This window comes from Penicillium lagena (assembly GCF_028827675.1).
Source record: "Penicillium lagena strain IBT 129212 chromosome Unknown utg000001l_segment0_segment0, whole genome shotgun sequence".
NCBI classification, from domain to species: domain Eukaryota; kingdom Fungi; phylum Ascomycota; class Eurotiomycetes; order Eurotiales; family Aspergillaceae; genus Penicillium; species Penicillium lagena.
In genome coordinates this window covers 1,552,157-1,566,847 of record NW_026623222.1, presented here as the reverse complement: position 1 = coordinate 1,566,847, position 14,691 = coordinate 1,552,157, and the positions used below count along the sequence as shown (strand labels likewise).

Here is a 14,691-nt window from a genome sequence, read left to right as displayed (position 1 = left end):
GTCAGGCGTCCAAGCGTCGGTACCTAACAGGTTTGCTTGGATTGACTTGACATTCAAGACACAAGAGGACGCGGCAAGATGGGTGACTCAGCAGCTCCGGTCATGTGATTATCCAAGTATATGCCGTGGACAGACTGTTGAACGACTTGAAATCTTTTATTTAGATGGGTTTGGAAGAAAACTATGCAAGTAAGGGGAAAATTTTTGCTGGATGATGTCTAACTTGGAAGAACTGACTATTCCCGGGTCGGAGATTGAACCTACCGCCAGGTATATATATCACCAGACTACAAATAAAAGATTTTGAAATAAGCAGACTTTTTACGTTCACCTTTCTCAGTATCGTACAAATTCCATCAATATTTCACAAGCTCTCCCCCAAAGGTTGACGCTGTGACAGAGAGGGTGCGTAAATCAACACTATCCACCAAATTTTGCAAATCTTGTTCAACAATCCTGAACAACTCCAGTTCTTTCAGACACCAGCAACTGACACACATTTAAAGCACCGGCTTGATATCAATGACCAGAATGCCACCTCCGCCAGAGAGCTGGTCAATGTCCTCGCACAAGATACGGAACTCATCCTGACACCCTTCCCCGATATACCGAATGCCCGCAACACCTGGAATCTGACACGCAAGAGCCATAGAACTAGCTTTACGAGCGCTCCGGTAGAACTCGCGTGCTTTTTTGAAAAATACATCAACGTTCTCGCAATCCTCCACAGAGAAACAGCGCGTCATCTCGGATGTTTCCGATACGAGCTTGAATCGCGCTTTGGTAGTGGGCGAAGGTGGTGTGGGGGTGGGGGCAAAGAGACGTCGTCGCACATTCCGAATGGTGGAAGGGTCGGAGGATACTTCACTGAGTTCGCGCTTTGATGTCTGATCAGCCCAGAAAGATTGATCCGTCGTTTTATGCGGCGACTGTCTCTCGTCATCCTCAGAAGCTTGTGTAATCGGACTAGGCGTAGGTGCATAGAGTGCAGGCTCCAAAAAGGTCAGATGTGGGGGACGACTCTTGACGTTTGCGTGCTCAGCGGAATCTGTAGGTGAAGAGTCCTTGTTCTTCTTCGGTGTGGTAATGGCTCGTAGAAGTAGAGGATTGTCCTGCGCGTAATCGAACATTTTGGGGTCAAACCGAACCTTCCTGTCATCGAGTATAGGAACTCTCACAGCGGACACCTCGTTGCCCCATTGTTGGGTGTCACCGAGCCACGCAAGGAGGTAATGGCCTTTCAAACTCTTGTTGGTCATCTTGGGGCGAATGCTGGTGGGAGCAACTAGCTCTCCAGGACCTTTCTCCGACAGAAGAACCATGACGAAGTAAGGAGTGGAAATTGTATGGGTGATGACCTTGTAAATAGCAAGTTGCAGTTCGTCACCATCCCAGTCAAATATCACGAAACGGCCCAATCGTGATGCAGACCAAGATCTTGTGGCGCACGGAGGCAGTTTTTCAGAGTGTGCATCGTGCCAATCCTTGAGGATAGCACGAAGGCCGGCAGGGAAGACATTCCCTGGACCAGAGACACGTTGAAAGTACAGGAAAGCACGGCTTGACGCAGGTGGAACATCCCCAGGGCGAGGTAGTTTAAGCCCAGGACTACCGAGAGGTTCAATGGGCGCGGAGGTCTCACTCGGCAGGGAGGATGGTTGATTGGCATTCTCATCGAGTTCAGTTGAGTCAGAGATGTCGGACAGTGCCGAACTTCCACGAGGAGGTGGATGAAGAGGCTTAGTAGGCCCAGCACCTTCATTCACAGCGGAAACGGAGTTGTTCTTCACCGCAGGAACATCTAGGATGATAGTATCTTCACCAAAGTCACTAATGTGTGAGGGTAGATCCGACAGTGGCGAGCTCTCGGTAAGAGGCGGGCGAAGAAGTCTAACAAGAGTAGAGCACTCAGTCACGGTAATCTCCTTCACCACAGCATCTTGCTCGCTGGTTGTAGGCTCATCCAGCTCCTCGGCGTCCGAGTCATCTGGCACTGAGAAGCCCCGACGACGCAGGCGACGATGCGGATGACCGCAAGGAGTCTCGAGAACCTCAGTCTCGGCATCGCTGATATACACCACGGAGTCAGAGACGATTTGCGGGACGTTTGAAGAAAATATCGTGGCCACAGGAAGAACCTGATGAGCAGCAAGTGCTTCAGGGACAACAAGCTCCTTGGGGCTTGGGGGAACGGGAGGGTCAACCATGGCGGCAAGTTGAAACGAGAGTTGTTTGGGGAAAAAGTGATCTCGGTTGCTCCGGTTGAATCAAGAGAGATAGGGGGAGTGGAAGTGGAGAGAGAGGGTGAGGGAGGCAGAGGAGAAGGAAAGCGAGAGACGAAGACGGGAAACACAGAGTGGGAGGAGACGGACAAGCAACAGCCAAAGATGGTAAGAGCATAGATAAGCTTGCTCTACCTTCAAAACCAAATCAAACATATGAACGGACATGGATTCTAGTAAATTAATACACCACAGCCAGGTAAAGTAACCCGGCCGTCATTCTAATATCGAAACCAGCTCTTTCTAATATGCTGGAAGAGGGTGACAACAGGGTATACAGAGGATTCGGAGAGAAGTGGACATATCGATGAACACGTTCGAAGAACGCGGCGGAGAGCGGATGGGAGAAAGGAGGAATGGACAAGAAGCACTATGATGAGCTCGACGGCCCATTCGGTGGATCTTGGTTGAGAATACTGTTCTGGACGAGGTTGCGCACCGCCTGCGGTGCAGCCACGTCGTCGATACTGTTCCGGCGGCCCCAGTTTTGCGGCTGTCGGCGGATAAAAGCACCAACAGCACCCAGGTAGCCTTCATGACGCAGGAAATAGGCCTGCTTCTCGCCCTTGGACCAGAAGCGGATGGCGTAGGAAAGCGTGTTCATGGTCTGGCGGTGGCCGCGAATAAAAGAGCCGCCAAAGTAGATGTGCTTCACTTGGTGTTTCTCCGACTGGAGATAGGCAATTTGACCAATGTTGTTACTGTCACAAGTCAACACAATCCGGCATCAAGGATCAAGGGGCAAAAGCATACCTAATGGCATATAGCAAGCTCCGGCTCATGTCTTCGTGGCGGAAATTGACGTCGCCGTTGCTTTGGCCGCCATCTTCATCTTGAAGCAGGCCTTCGCCGTCCTCGGCACCTCGTTCGGCGGCATTCTTCAGCCGGAATACCTTGCCAAAAGTGCTCGCGATGGCCGTGCTCTTGAGCCCGATCTTGCTGTAGTCCATGCCGTAGATGTCTCCGACGAGCATGTCCACGCCGCTGTTGTCGCCGCGGTCCGCCATAGCCAGCATGTCGTCAAACGTGCGAGCGCCCGTCAACAGCGACATGATTCCCCAGAACGTGCCGCCACCAAGATGTGTTCCCCCCACCCGCTGGAATTGTCGGGGGCCCGACACCTTGATCATCGACACGCCGGACCCGATGTTGACGAGCAGATACGGGTAGACATCCGGGCGGGCCTCGGCAAACTGCATGGGCTCGACATCGGCGTCGCTGTAAGTGAAGACTTCGTTGGGAATTTCGGTAATGAAGAAATCGAGGCCTGTGTGAGTGGTTAGCCTGCATCCGCGCATTCCGTTCGTCCGGCCGCCGGGCACCCGTACCGATGATCAGGCATTCCATCTCCTCCTCGCGCAAAATATTCACATCCAGCGCCTCCTTGAGCTTGTCGTAGAATTTGAAGGCGCCGCCGCCGGTGGCGACCACGCAGAGCTCGTCCCGGGCGGAGCCATTGCGGCGCTCGTGTTCCTCCTTCAATTGGCGAATGAAGTTGATGCAGATATCGATGCGATGAGTCTCAAAATTGATGAAGTTCATGCGACCGCCATTATCGGCGGCGTCCAGCTCGCGGGTGAAATACACGAGCTTCGCCAGTGATCCGCCGATCTGGAAGATCCCCAATCCGTCAGTATTTCGGCGGGGGAGAAGATTGCGGGGCGGAAAGAAAATTCAGAAGGTAAAATAAAAGAACTCACATCGACCGCAACATGGCTCACCACACCGGTATGATGGGGCAGGCGGATATCCTTGTTCTCGTAGTGAACCCCTTCGGCGTCGACGGGGCTCTTGGACCGGGGCTCGTCGTCGACGATGAAGGCGCCGGTAACGTTGATCTTGACAGCGCCCGGGTTGGTGATGGCCTCCTCGAGGCGCGGACGGGCCTTGCGCGACTCGTCCTTGCGATCGGAAGGCATGATATATGGTGGATGGGCAGCAGTTGGTTGGCAGCAGCGGAGAACGGGGAAGGGCGAAGCTGTCCAGACAGGGCGGCGTGCCCAGGCTTACGGCGTACCGTTCGGTCCTTCTGGGCCGAGTGGAACCGGCCGGCGAGCCGAGGTCTAGTATACTATGTAGGGACATACAACGCATACTAGTACTCCATACATAGCATATTAGTCTAGATCTATACCGATCGATCGTTTCGACTATGGTCTGCATTCATTTACCACCGAACAATGGCACGCGAATGAAAAGTGTTGGGTGCACACCTCCCCATCTATACTTCGTCTCTTCTCAACTTAACATCGCCGACTCAGCACCGCCGTCTCAGCGATGCGTTCTTGTTTACCTCCTGCCTGCTTCTCTCCTTCACTTTTTCTTCTCATCACCTCACACTGTCATTTGCACCTGCTCATCATCCACTGCGCATCCTGCTGAAGCGCAGTCCTACTCGTGCATTTGGACCCTCTTGCTTTTCTCCTGATTGTCTTCTCTGTTCCTTTCCCCATCTCACAACTTGCTTTCTTTACTGGACCCTATCTTGTAACGCTTTCATTCACGATGGAACAGTTCATCGAGGCCTCTAAGCCCGAGGAGATTGCGGAGGCTCCTACTGCGGAGGATGCTGCTCGTGCTGCCCAGGAGGCTGGATGGGCCAAGCCCACTCCCTTCAACTATGATATCGATACCAACGAAGTCAAGGAGTGGGCTGCCGTCGCACCCAAGTACGAATGGAAGGACGAATTCGGCGAGGTTGGACCTCCCGTGCCCGAGCTGGAGGACCAGCTGTTCCGCAACGACTACATCACTCGCGTGGGATACAAGCTCGACGCGTAAGTAACAACAGTCTTTCATCTGCAATATTGTCTCTGACATGGTCTGTCTGTGATCAGCCTGAATGCCATCGACGTGACTTGCGAGAGCAAGGACGCCATCAAGCCCATCCTGGACGTAAGTCAACTCAGTCGCCTATATACCTCCGCTTGGCTAACACACACAAACGCAGTGGAAGGACGCCGGGCTGCACCCCGTCATACTCGAGAACATCCAGCTGTGCATGTACGCGCGCCCTACGCCGATCCAGTCGTACGCTGTCCCTACGATCCTCCGTGGTCATGATCTCCTTGGAATTGCCCAGACTGGTATGCAAAATCTCTTGGATTCTCATGGTTCCTGCCACTGACACATCACAGGCTGTGGCAAGACGGACGCTTTCCTTATCCCCATCCTGTCGAAGCTGATGGGTAAGGCGAAGAAGCTGGCAGCTCCTCGTCCCTACGCGGAGAGCTTCGATGCTGCCACGCACACGGTTCGTGCCGAGCCCCTGGTGCTGGTTGTGTGCCCGACTCGCGAGCTGGCAACCCAGATCTTTGACGAAGCGCGCCGTCTGTGCTACCGTTCGATGCTACGTCCCTGTGTTGCCTACGGTGGTGCCCCCCCTTCGCCTCCAGCGCGAGGATCTTCAGAAGGGCTGTGACATTCTGATTGGTACCCCTGGCCGTATTCTTGACTTTATGAACCAGCCGCACGTTCTCTCATTGCGGCGTGTTCGGTAAGCGATGCCGTCCTGACAGTCCGCAATGGCTTGAATAACGATGCACCAGCTACACTGTGGTTGATGAGGCGGATGAGCTACTGGATTCTAGCTGGGAGCAGGAGTTCAGTCGGCTCATGTCTGGTGGAGGTAAGCATGTCCCACGGATTTCTTCATGACCGTCTCCTAACTTCTGCCAAGATGTCAATGAGGACGCCGACCATCACTACCTGATGTTCTCGGCTACGTTCAACAAGGCATGCCGTAAGCTTGCACGCACGTACTTGGGCGAAGAACACGTCCGCATCCGCATTGGCCGCCCTGGCAGCACTCATATCAATGTGGCCCAGCAGGTGAGTTTCATCTTGCTCCTGTCCACAGCCAGATACTGACTATACTTTAGCTTCTCTTTGTCGAGGACCGCTCCAAGAAGCAGGCTCTGTACGATCTGATCATGAGCATGCTGCCTATCCGTACTCTGATTTTCGTCAACACCAAGGACCAGGTCGACTTTGTGGACGATTTCCTCTACAACATGGGTCTGCCCAGCACTTCTATCCACAGCGGCCGTACCCAGATTGAACGCGAAGATGCCATGTATGTGTCCCATGAAGATTCCCTTTTTGCCTCGACTAACAGAATTTTTCAGCCGTGCCTTCCGCACTGCGAAGGCTCCCATCATGGTCACGACTAGTCTCTCCGCCCGCGGTCTGGATATTGCCAATGTGATGCATGTCATCAACTACGATCTTCCCCGTGGCGACGACGCTATCGGCCAGTACGTCCACCGCATCGGCATGTACTCTTTATTCTTCCACATCTGGAACTCGTGGCTTACTATCCACTAGGACGTACTGCCCGTATCGGAAATGAGGGTCTTGCAACCTCTTTCTACAACGATGGCGACTCGGACATTGGCAGCGCTTTGGTCATGATTCTCATGGAGACTAGCCAGAAAATTCCCGATTTTTTGCAGCACTTTACTGCATCTGACAATGCCCTGGTGTTTGTCGATGATAGCAACGATTCGCAGGATGACGATGCTGATGAGGAAAATGGCACTCATGGTGGTGGTGGTACGTGGGGTTCCCAGGAGCCCGCGCAGGACGGCTGGGGTGCCTCTGAGGAGACTCAGAAGGGTGTCAAGGAGACCCTGGATGATGTTGCGGCCGGTTTTCTGCGTGACTCGGCGTGGGCTACCCAGTCTCAGCAGGAGCCCACCAACAACTGGTGAACGGGGACGGGGTGACATCGGCGGGGACTTTTGATCCATGGATTTTGCGATTTGATCTGGTGACTTTCGATGATTCTAATATTGAACCCTTCTTCTCTTTCCTTTTTGTTGCGCACTGGATGACGGGAAACCCGGTGGGAGGATTTCTTTCTTCAGTGAGAGAACTTGGCAGACTTCGTCTCTTCTCTTGCTGGGTATCCTGTTGTCTTTTGGCGCTGGCGTTATTTTTTTTGCATCCACACACCTTGAAACGATTCTTTTGCTTTTATCTCCGTTGTATCGTATCCTCGTAGGCACCTGTCCTAATGGCGGTCGTTCTTGCCGTTGATATCGGGGATGTCTTCCTCGTCCTCTCCTGCTCTTCCTTCTCTTCCTGCAATTCTTCACCCGAACCAACTTCATTTGCTCATTTGAAGAATCCGCCCTTGATCAGGAAGTATTTCTTATCCATGAAGGTGATGTCTGTCCTTGCTGTCGTCCTCTTCCTCTCCGCCGCAACAGGGTTGGTCCACCAACTCGTGGAGCACAACCACTGGAACGAGCTCCGAGATGGCATCCACAAATCCCCCCAAAAGCAAAAGGCCATACCACCTCTCGTCATCGACACCTTTCAGAGCCCTACACACAATGACCTGGGATTCTGGCACGGTTCTGGTGAGAACCTGACCGTCGAGCACAGTCCTGGCTTCGTGCGCTTCACCCCGACAGATCCAGATCAGAACTTCCATACCCAGTTCGACACACACGGCTGCTTCAGTCTCTGGCCATGGCAGAATCAGTTCCTGCATGTTGTCTTTGAGGGCACGGATAAGTTCAGTGTTTCACTTAACGAACACAATGCCGAGTGCAACCCCCGTCGTCGTCCGTTCCCTGGTGTGCCAGATACAGTGGAAGCTGCGCGATATGTGATGAGGACTATTGTCAGTGGAGATGGTGAGCCCAGTCAAAGCAGAAACTCAACTACTCAACGAGGCAAGTCACACTCGCCCGCATGGAACAAGAGCCGAAAGAACGATGGGCATACTCGGGTGCCCGGTCCATATAGCAAGACCGAGCTCTACATCCCTTTGTCTCATTTCCACATTGAGCAAAACCGTGTGATGTCTGTTTCGTTCCATGGCTTCTACACCCAGGAGCCAATCACTCTGCACCGCGTCGAGATCGTGCCTATGGTTCCTTCGCCATCGCCGGAGAATGAGTACTTCAGAATACCGAGCAAATTACCGAGCGGCAGGCTTGTTTTTCGTTGTTCGCGGCCGGGTTCTTTTGCGTTTGGCATTGACGATGGACAGCCGCAGCTTGCGCAGGAAGTCATGCAAATCCTAGACAGGGAGGATGTTCGAGTTACTTTCTTCGTTGTGGGTGCTGGACTCCGGGACCCCGAGACAAATTTCACTCAGGTATACCGTGAGATGTTGCAGAAGGGACACCAAATTGCACTGCATTCAAACACTCATCCCAAGTATGTTCACAGTGACTCGAACGGTCCTTGCAAATAGGCTGACAATACCAAAAGGATGGAGGCACTCCCGACTGTGGGGGAAATCGACGACGAGATCCTGCAGACAATGCAAATTTTCAAAGAAAGGCTCGATGTCGAGTGTACGCAGCCACCCATTCTATTGCTATTCATTCACTCTAATCTATCTGCAGCATCATACTTCCGTCCACCCTATGGAACCGTCGGCGCCCGCATGCGCCAGCAGCTCGCCCAGCATCTTCCCAACCCCTACATTGTGAACTGGAGCGTCGACGTAGAGGACTGGCTGTGGGCCAATACCACCACGCCTGAGAAACAACTCGAGGCATTCACAAACAGCGTCTCCAGGGGAGGCAACCTCGCCGTCATGCACTATCTCAACCCGACCACGGTCCAGTATCTGCCGCAGTTCATTCGGTTGGTTAAGAATGCAGGGCTGCAAATTATGCGCGTTGATCAGTGTTTAGGCGATGGACCGCCGTTGTGATGACTTGTATGGAATGGGGATTGTACACGGAGTTCATTTCTTCTCACCCTAATAATTCTACCCTATTCTTATTCAGACGTACTTCCTTCAGACGGATAGGATAGAATGACAAGCAAGCCGAATCCACTCGTCTGAATGACTATTCTACTCCAAATATACTCCTCAACACAGAGGAGACTACTTCCAAGAACAGCACAGCGCACGAAGTAAAAGAAAGGTGTATATTTCGCAGAAATGCATGTATAGCAACGACCCTCGTAACGCCCCCAAGAGAAATGTAGTAGACCGACGCCACGGAATACCCCCAGACCGGCATCTATGCGAGGACACCAATGACAAACATTTTGAAGCGCAAGGAGAAAGACAAGAGGACGAGGACAGATGGAAAGCGAGGGAGAAGTAGCACAATGGGAGAACCGCAATAGACGAGACGGTTGCGATAAGATGCAGCCCTGCCACGCCACGCCACGCCATGCTGAAAGCAGTAAGATAGAGAAGAAGGGAGAAAAGCGTGAGATGTGCGGATATGCAGGCGCAGAGAGGAAAGAGGAAAAGCAAGCGGGTAACCAAACAAGCTCATATAAAAAGAGACCAATCAGACCCCCCAATCCGGCGCACTGCACAATCCCTTGTTATCCATCATTTCCCGGATCCTGGTCGTCAACCAGCCGGACACAGCATCGGAGGCCTTGGCACCAAGCCGGGGGTTACCGCTTGTATAACAGGATCCACCCTTGAAGACGAATTGTACGCAGTCCTTCTGCGCCTCGCAGACTTCGCGACAGTCTTCGAAGGAGGTAGCGAAGGGCTGGTCGTCTTCAGCACTGTTGTCCCAGTCTAGACGGGTGGGCTGGGTTGCGATTTCGGGGTAGAGGTATTCGCGAAAGAGGTCGCTGTGCAGCAGGGTGTGTTTGTTTTTCTAGATCGGACGCTGAGTTAGCAAACGTAGACACAATAAGGAAAGAGAGAAGAGAAGAGGAACATACGCGCCAGCGCTTTGACTCAAATTCCCACAGATTTTTGATCTCGGCAGGTGTCAAATGGTGCAGAGCCATGGAAGGGAAACACCATGGTTCACGGTAGAAGCCCTTGCTGAACTCGCTCAGTTCGCCGAGGTTGGAGTTTTGTAGGATCGGCCACGAGAATTCCAGATTGATGCCGGCATCAAAGAGGACCTTGCCCAGCACACAATCCCCGGCCCAGTGGAAGTCCGTATAATCGTGCCACTCCTTGGTGTTGGAGGTATAGCTCCCCACCGCACGGGTCAGAGCCGGGTTGGAGAGCGCGAAGCCCGACCCGCCATGGGCAAAGATCACATCTGCGATTTGGGTCTCCGTGCCAAGGTAGTGTGGCTTCGAGGCGTCGTAATGGCTCAACCACGCCAGCGCGGTCGTCCACGAGACGTAGGTGTCTGCCTCCATGAAGATAAACCACTTGGCATCGGGTTTCGTGCGCAGGGCCTCCTGCGCCATGGGCAGGAACTTCCACTTATCAAGCTTCCAGCCGGGATTGTTGGGCTTGCCGATGGCGGAGTTGGCCACATCGCTGAAGTCGTTCCCGCCCAGACCCTTGCGCCCTTGTTGGCGGATGCGGTTGTAGATGTCGAAGTCTTGGACGCGATCCCGGACCTCCGAATCCATATTATGGAGGACATCCCGGATCTTGACGCCTTCGATTTCTTCGTCGAAGTCCGACACGATGATGTAGTTGGGGATGCAGCGGAGGGTGGTCGTGAAGTGGACGGGGACTTTGTCTTGCGACTCCGTCACCCCAGTTTTCATCACCACCAGCACATCCTCGACGCCGGGGAGTGGCGGACACACAGTATTGGGCTCGCCGGTATACCTGGGTTCGGTGGTGGAGGAGAGTTGTCGGCTTGGTGGTGGCTGGAGTCCCGCTTGCAGGGTGTACAGATGGTAGAGGAGGAAGAGGAGGGCGGCGGTGGCGACGGCAGCCAGGCGACGGCTGAACCGACGAGGGAGCATGCTGGGGTTTAATGAGAGTGGGAGGGTAGAGGATGCCAGACGGACATCCTGAGGATAGGAGGAAAAGAGAAGGGCTGGTCAAGCCGAATCCGTCATGACGTGTGTCAGGAATTTGACCCACATGCCTAATACAGTACGGTACCCCTTTTCGACGAAACCATAGATATAGTGGCCTTTGGCACTTCTCGGCCTAGTCGGATATTTTGCACAATTCTGGTCGACAGTAGACTATGGAAAGATAGTCTCTTTGATCTACTGGGAGTGCGAGTGATCATCTGAGTAGATGTGCCTGATCTGTTTTCCCGTAGTATAGCATGGTACCCAAACACTGTTTACACATTGAGTGGGCTTCCATCACTCTTCTGAAGAGTCCCGACACTTCGGACACCCACTCTTCAATGACTGTCGGCCTCGTGGCTATCCGATAGAAAGCGATTCACTCGAAACAGTGTATCCGGGAACATAGCCTAGAAAGGAAAATCACAAGTCCTGATTTTTACGAGGTATACATTCATTGTCTTTATTTTTTTATTTTTTTATTTTTTTTTAAAAACAGTTCATCATTGATGATCTCGCTGTGCCTTCTTCTCCACCATCTTTGTATGCATCTTAACCAGCTCCGGGATAATCAAGCTCTCAATCTCGATCCCATCGCGACTCTTCCCTTGCTCAGCAGCAACGGGGTTCGCCTCCACCTCTGCATCTGGGGCCGGCACCGAGACATTCAGCCTCCTAGCCTCCGCCAAGCCGACCTGGTCCTCGACACCGGAGATGCTCTTGCTCCGCCGCGCCTTGGGTACGCGGATCCAGCGCTCATGCGGCGGATCGGGGGTTATGAAGACCACCTCCCATTTCCGGGTTGAGAGCAGATTGCCGATGACTAGGTGGTGCGAGTATCGCTGGAGCGCTGTGCGGGACTTGTAGACTAGTAAGCCCGGGTCGGTCTCCAGCTTGAAGGAGATGACCATGCTCCCGTCCGGCGCCCAGCCGTCGACTAAGCGGTGCAGGAACTTGGGGACGGGGTCCAGGTCGATGACGAGCTTTTTCCGCTGCGTTGATGGTTGATCCTCGTTCTCGCCAGTGTAGATATCGTCCTCTCTGTCGAAATGGGCAGGCACCTCCATGGACTGGATCTTATGTTCCGCCATGCGGCTGCGCGGGATGAAAAAGTCGCTGACGGCCGCAGCCAGGTAGAAGAGCGCGTTGGCGCCGAGTGGTCGCATCAATTTCGCCAGCGACCGCAGCTCGAACATGTACTCCGCAACAGTGGTGAACGGTAGTAGGAGAAGCAGATTGTTCTGCTTGGCGTAGCGGTACTTGCGCAGCACATCGCGCATCTCATTTTGATACTCGTCGCGCACGACGATATGTCCCTGGTCCGAGTTCGACGGCGCCTCGTCCATGAAGTCCAAGAAACAGTTCGTCGAGTGGCTGTAATGACGCGAGTACGGCAGGAGGCTGTACTGGCGATGTAGAAAGATCACCGCATACCCTTGCTCCAGAAAATACTCGGCGGACGTGGCGCCGCGGGTACCGGCGGAGAAATTATCAATGAACCGCACCGTCTGCGCTTCGAGCGGCACGGTTGTGCCTCCCGAGGTCACCAGGGCCACGCGCCGGTTCGCTTCGACGTGGAGGTCAATGAATGCTCGGGCGAGCGCTTCATGATTTGGGAGATTTTTCGGGGGTGGATATTCATTGAAGTAGACGGATTCGGCCTCCGCCGGTGTCATTTCACTGAGGGTCGGGGCCATTTTGGTTCAGGTGTGTGCTTTTGTGGGAGGACGTGGTATGGCTATCTCAAAAACAAAGATAGGGTTGAGCCGAAAAAGCCGCCCGCAAACCACAATGACTGCGGTTGGACGTGGGATATCAAGAAATGCAGCTCCGCATGCGATAATGATCCAATTCCCATGGGAAGCTCTGTGTGGTTGCAATAATGGATGTCTGAGTCACAACAGACAATAATAATACCCCGCTGTCAAGTTTCAATCGACATGATCTTGTCCGCGGGTGACCGGGACTGCCAAGGGAAGAGTAGCCGTTGGGCCGATGCAGGTGAGGCGTGGGGTGAGTGGTGGTTTACGCCGAGGATGCCGAGGGAGGGGTCACGTGAGACCGCATGCGGTCAGAGTATACAACTATACAACTACATTTATTGGTTTAATTTTCTCTTGACAGAGTAGATTGGTAGTTATTTATAATCACAAGCGGCGATCATGGCAGGTATTTGCTGCGAAGGGCCTGGCTGATCGTGCTCATCCGGCTGGCCATGCCGCCATGCTGCATGTTGCTCATCAGTGCTTCCTCGAGCGCGGATTGTGTGACACTGGCATCTAACAGGGCGATTGTCAATGTCGTGATCAGAGACAACAAATCAATCACTTACCATCAAGGTCACTGAAACTACTCCCCATGCTCGGAGTCCCGTCACTAGCCTCTCGTCCCGATGCGGTAGACTTACGAGGGCTCCGACGAGGCACCTCTCCTCCCCGTTGGTGAGGGCCCAATGCCGCCATAGCCTGACTCTGTCGTCGACTTTCATCCTGAGATAGATTGGCAGGGCCCACAGAGCTGGCAGAGCTTGCTGACGATTCGCTCGTCACCGGTATCCGTGGTGTGGGCTGCTGCTCTGTGCTGCGCCGTCGCTGTTCCTCTAGTCGAAGAGTTGCGCTGAGTTCCTGTGCGGGCCTCTCCCTTGATGTTGGTTCGGTCTCTCGACTAAGCGGAAGGAAGGCAGGGGTATAACCATCGTCATCTTCATCCTCGTCATCGCGCAGACCGGCCCGATGGGCAGAGAATTTCCCAAAGCGCTTGAAACGGGGTGCTAGTTGAGTGTCGTCTTCATCTTCTGATTCTTCCGAAGAGGAGGACGTCAGATCTTCTTCCTGGAGTGGAGGCGACCGCAAGAGCGAAGTCGGCGGTCGTTGCTCCTGCCTTGTGACTGACGGCCGACGCCCAAATGAATCCCAGCGCTGCTCCTTCCCTTCTCCCGTTGGTGTATCGGTGCGCGATGGATCACGAGATCTGCCCAACTGGTTGATCGTGGTGATGGATGTAGAACTCGTGCGCCGAGCACCGCCCACTGCGTGGTTGTCAGATGGTGTTATGCATGCCGGGAAGTCACCTACCCCGTAGTGGTAGTGTATCGTTCTGCTGCGATACCTGCCTACTCGGACCACGAGGTCCCTTCGATGGCTGTCCGGCCCATGCGCCGCTGCCAGATACCGATCCTGGTGCCGGAGACGGAGAAGTCGACTGCGTGGTGGGGACTTTGCGCATTTGAGCCCGAACCTGAGACAGCTGTCGGTCGTAGAGCCATGCTGCTTGCTGGAGCAAAAACTGCAGGGTAACATCAAAGCTATCCGCACTGTACATGATGAGTTAGCGGATCTCGGGCGACCTGGGAATATGAGGGTATAGATTTACAGAGCCTTCCCTGATCAATGTGTTAGCTTAAACTAATTCACGGGAAGGCAGGGATTGCATACAGTCTATATCATCACCTTTTGATGGGCGTGAAAGGATATTCCATAGTGCTTGGTCTTTGGATGCATTCCATTCAACCTGGGCAGGTCAGTATCTCCCAGAGAGCTTGATGGGCGGGCGGGATACTTACAGGCGGCGGATCGACGAAATCCCCCCGGGGGAAAGGCAGACGGATGAAAACAGTGAACTTGGAGTCAGCTGGGTCTGCTTTGGTGGCCATCTTGGCTCCTTCCGGGACTGGCGATCGGGAGTTGAG

At 53.6% G+C, this 14,691-nt stretch overlaps 7 protein-coding genes across 7 annotated transcripts; 2 read left to right on the top strand and 5 right to left on the bottom strand.

Annotated features, from left to right (window-relative positions):
- Positions 1-500: 500 nt before the first annotated feature.
- Positions 501-2,207, bottom strand: N7510_000694 (uncharacterized protein; the record flags this gene model as incomplete). Its single annotated transcript, XM_056972623.1, has 1 exon — positions 501-2,207. The coding sequence occupies one exon, from the start codon at positions 2,205-2,207 to the stop codon at positions 501-503; it is 1,707 nt and encodes a 568-aa protein (XP_056837740.1).
- A 445-nt stretch (positions 2,208-2,652) lies between these two features.
- Positions 2,653-4,201, bottom strand: N7510_000693 (pantothenate kinase; the record flags this gene model as incomplete). The annotated part of the gene is made up of 4 exons (XM_056972622.1): positions 2,653-2,983; positions 3,036-3,549; positions 3,611-3,893; positions 3,983-4,201. 4 exons carry the CDS (start codon positions 4,199-4,201, stop codon positions 2,653-2,655), a joined length of 1,347 nt encoding a protein of 448 aa, XP_056837739.1.
- A 586-nt stretch (positions 4,202-4,787) lies between these two features.
- On the top strand, positions 4,788-6,994 carry N7510_000692 (ATP-dependent RNA helicase ded1; the record flags this gene model as incomplete). Its single annotated transcript, XM_056972621.1, has 10 exons — positions 4,788-5,059; positions 5,120-5,177; positions 5,233-5,368; positions 5,420-5,643; positions 5,678-5,773; positions 5,850-5,910; positions 5,962-6,113; positions 6,164-6,357; positions 6,410-6,542; positions 6,635-6,994. The coding sequence occupies 10 exons, from the start codon at positions 4,788-4,790 to the stop codon at positions 6,992-6,994; spliced, it is 1,686 nt and encodes a 561-aa protein (XP_056837738.1).
- Positions 6,995-7,443: 449 nt separating this feature from the next.
- On the top strand, positions 7,444-8,961 carry N7510_000691 (polysaccharide deacetylase family protein; the record flags this gene model as incomplete). Its single annotated transcript, XM_056972620.1, has 3 exons — positions 7,444-8,456; positions 8,511-8,596; positions 8,648-8,961. 3 exons carry the CDS (start codon positions 7,444-7,446, stop codon positions 8,959-8,961), a joined length of 1,413 nt encoding a protein of 470 aa, XP_056837737.1.
- Positions 8,962-9,556: 595 nt separating this feature from the next.
- N7510_000690 (glycosyltransferase family 31 protein) lies at positions 9,557-10,946 on the bottom strand (the record flags this gene model as incomplete). Its single annotated transcript, XM_056972619.1, has 2 exons — positions 9,557-9,880; positions 9,948-10,946. 2 exons carry the CDS (start codon positions 10,944-10,946, stop codon positions 9,557-9,559), a joined length of 1,323 nt encoding a protein of 440 aa, XP_056837736.1.
- Positions 10,947-11,506: 560 nt separating this feature from the next.
- Positions 11,507-12,700, bottom strand: N7510_000689 (phosphopantothenate--cysteine ligase CAB2; the record flags this gene model as incomplete). The annotated part of the gene is made up of 1 exon (XM_056972618.1): positions 11,507-12,700. The coding sequence occupies one exon, from the start codon at positions 12,698-12,700 to the stop codon at positions 11,507-11,509; it is 1,194 nt and encodes a 397-aa protein (XP_056837735.1).
- Positions 12,701-13,163: 463 nt separating this feature from the next.
- Positions 13,164-14,655, bottom strand: N7510_000688 (uncharacterized protein; the record flags this gene model as incomplete). The annotated part of the gene is made up of 6 exons (XM_056972617.1): positions 13,164-13,282; positions 13,336-14,031; positions 14,078-14,316; positions 14,376-14,385; positions 14,438-14,513; positions 14,566-14,655. 6 exons carry the CDS (start codon positions 14,653-14,655, stop codon positions 13,164-13,166), a joined length of 1,230 nt encoding a protein of 409 aa, XP_056837734.1.
- Positions 14,656-14,691: the final 36 nt, after the last annotated feature.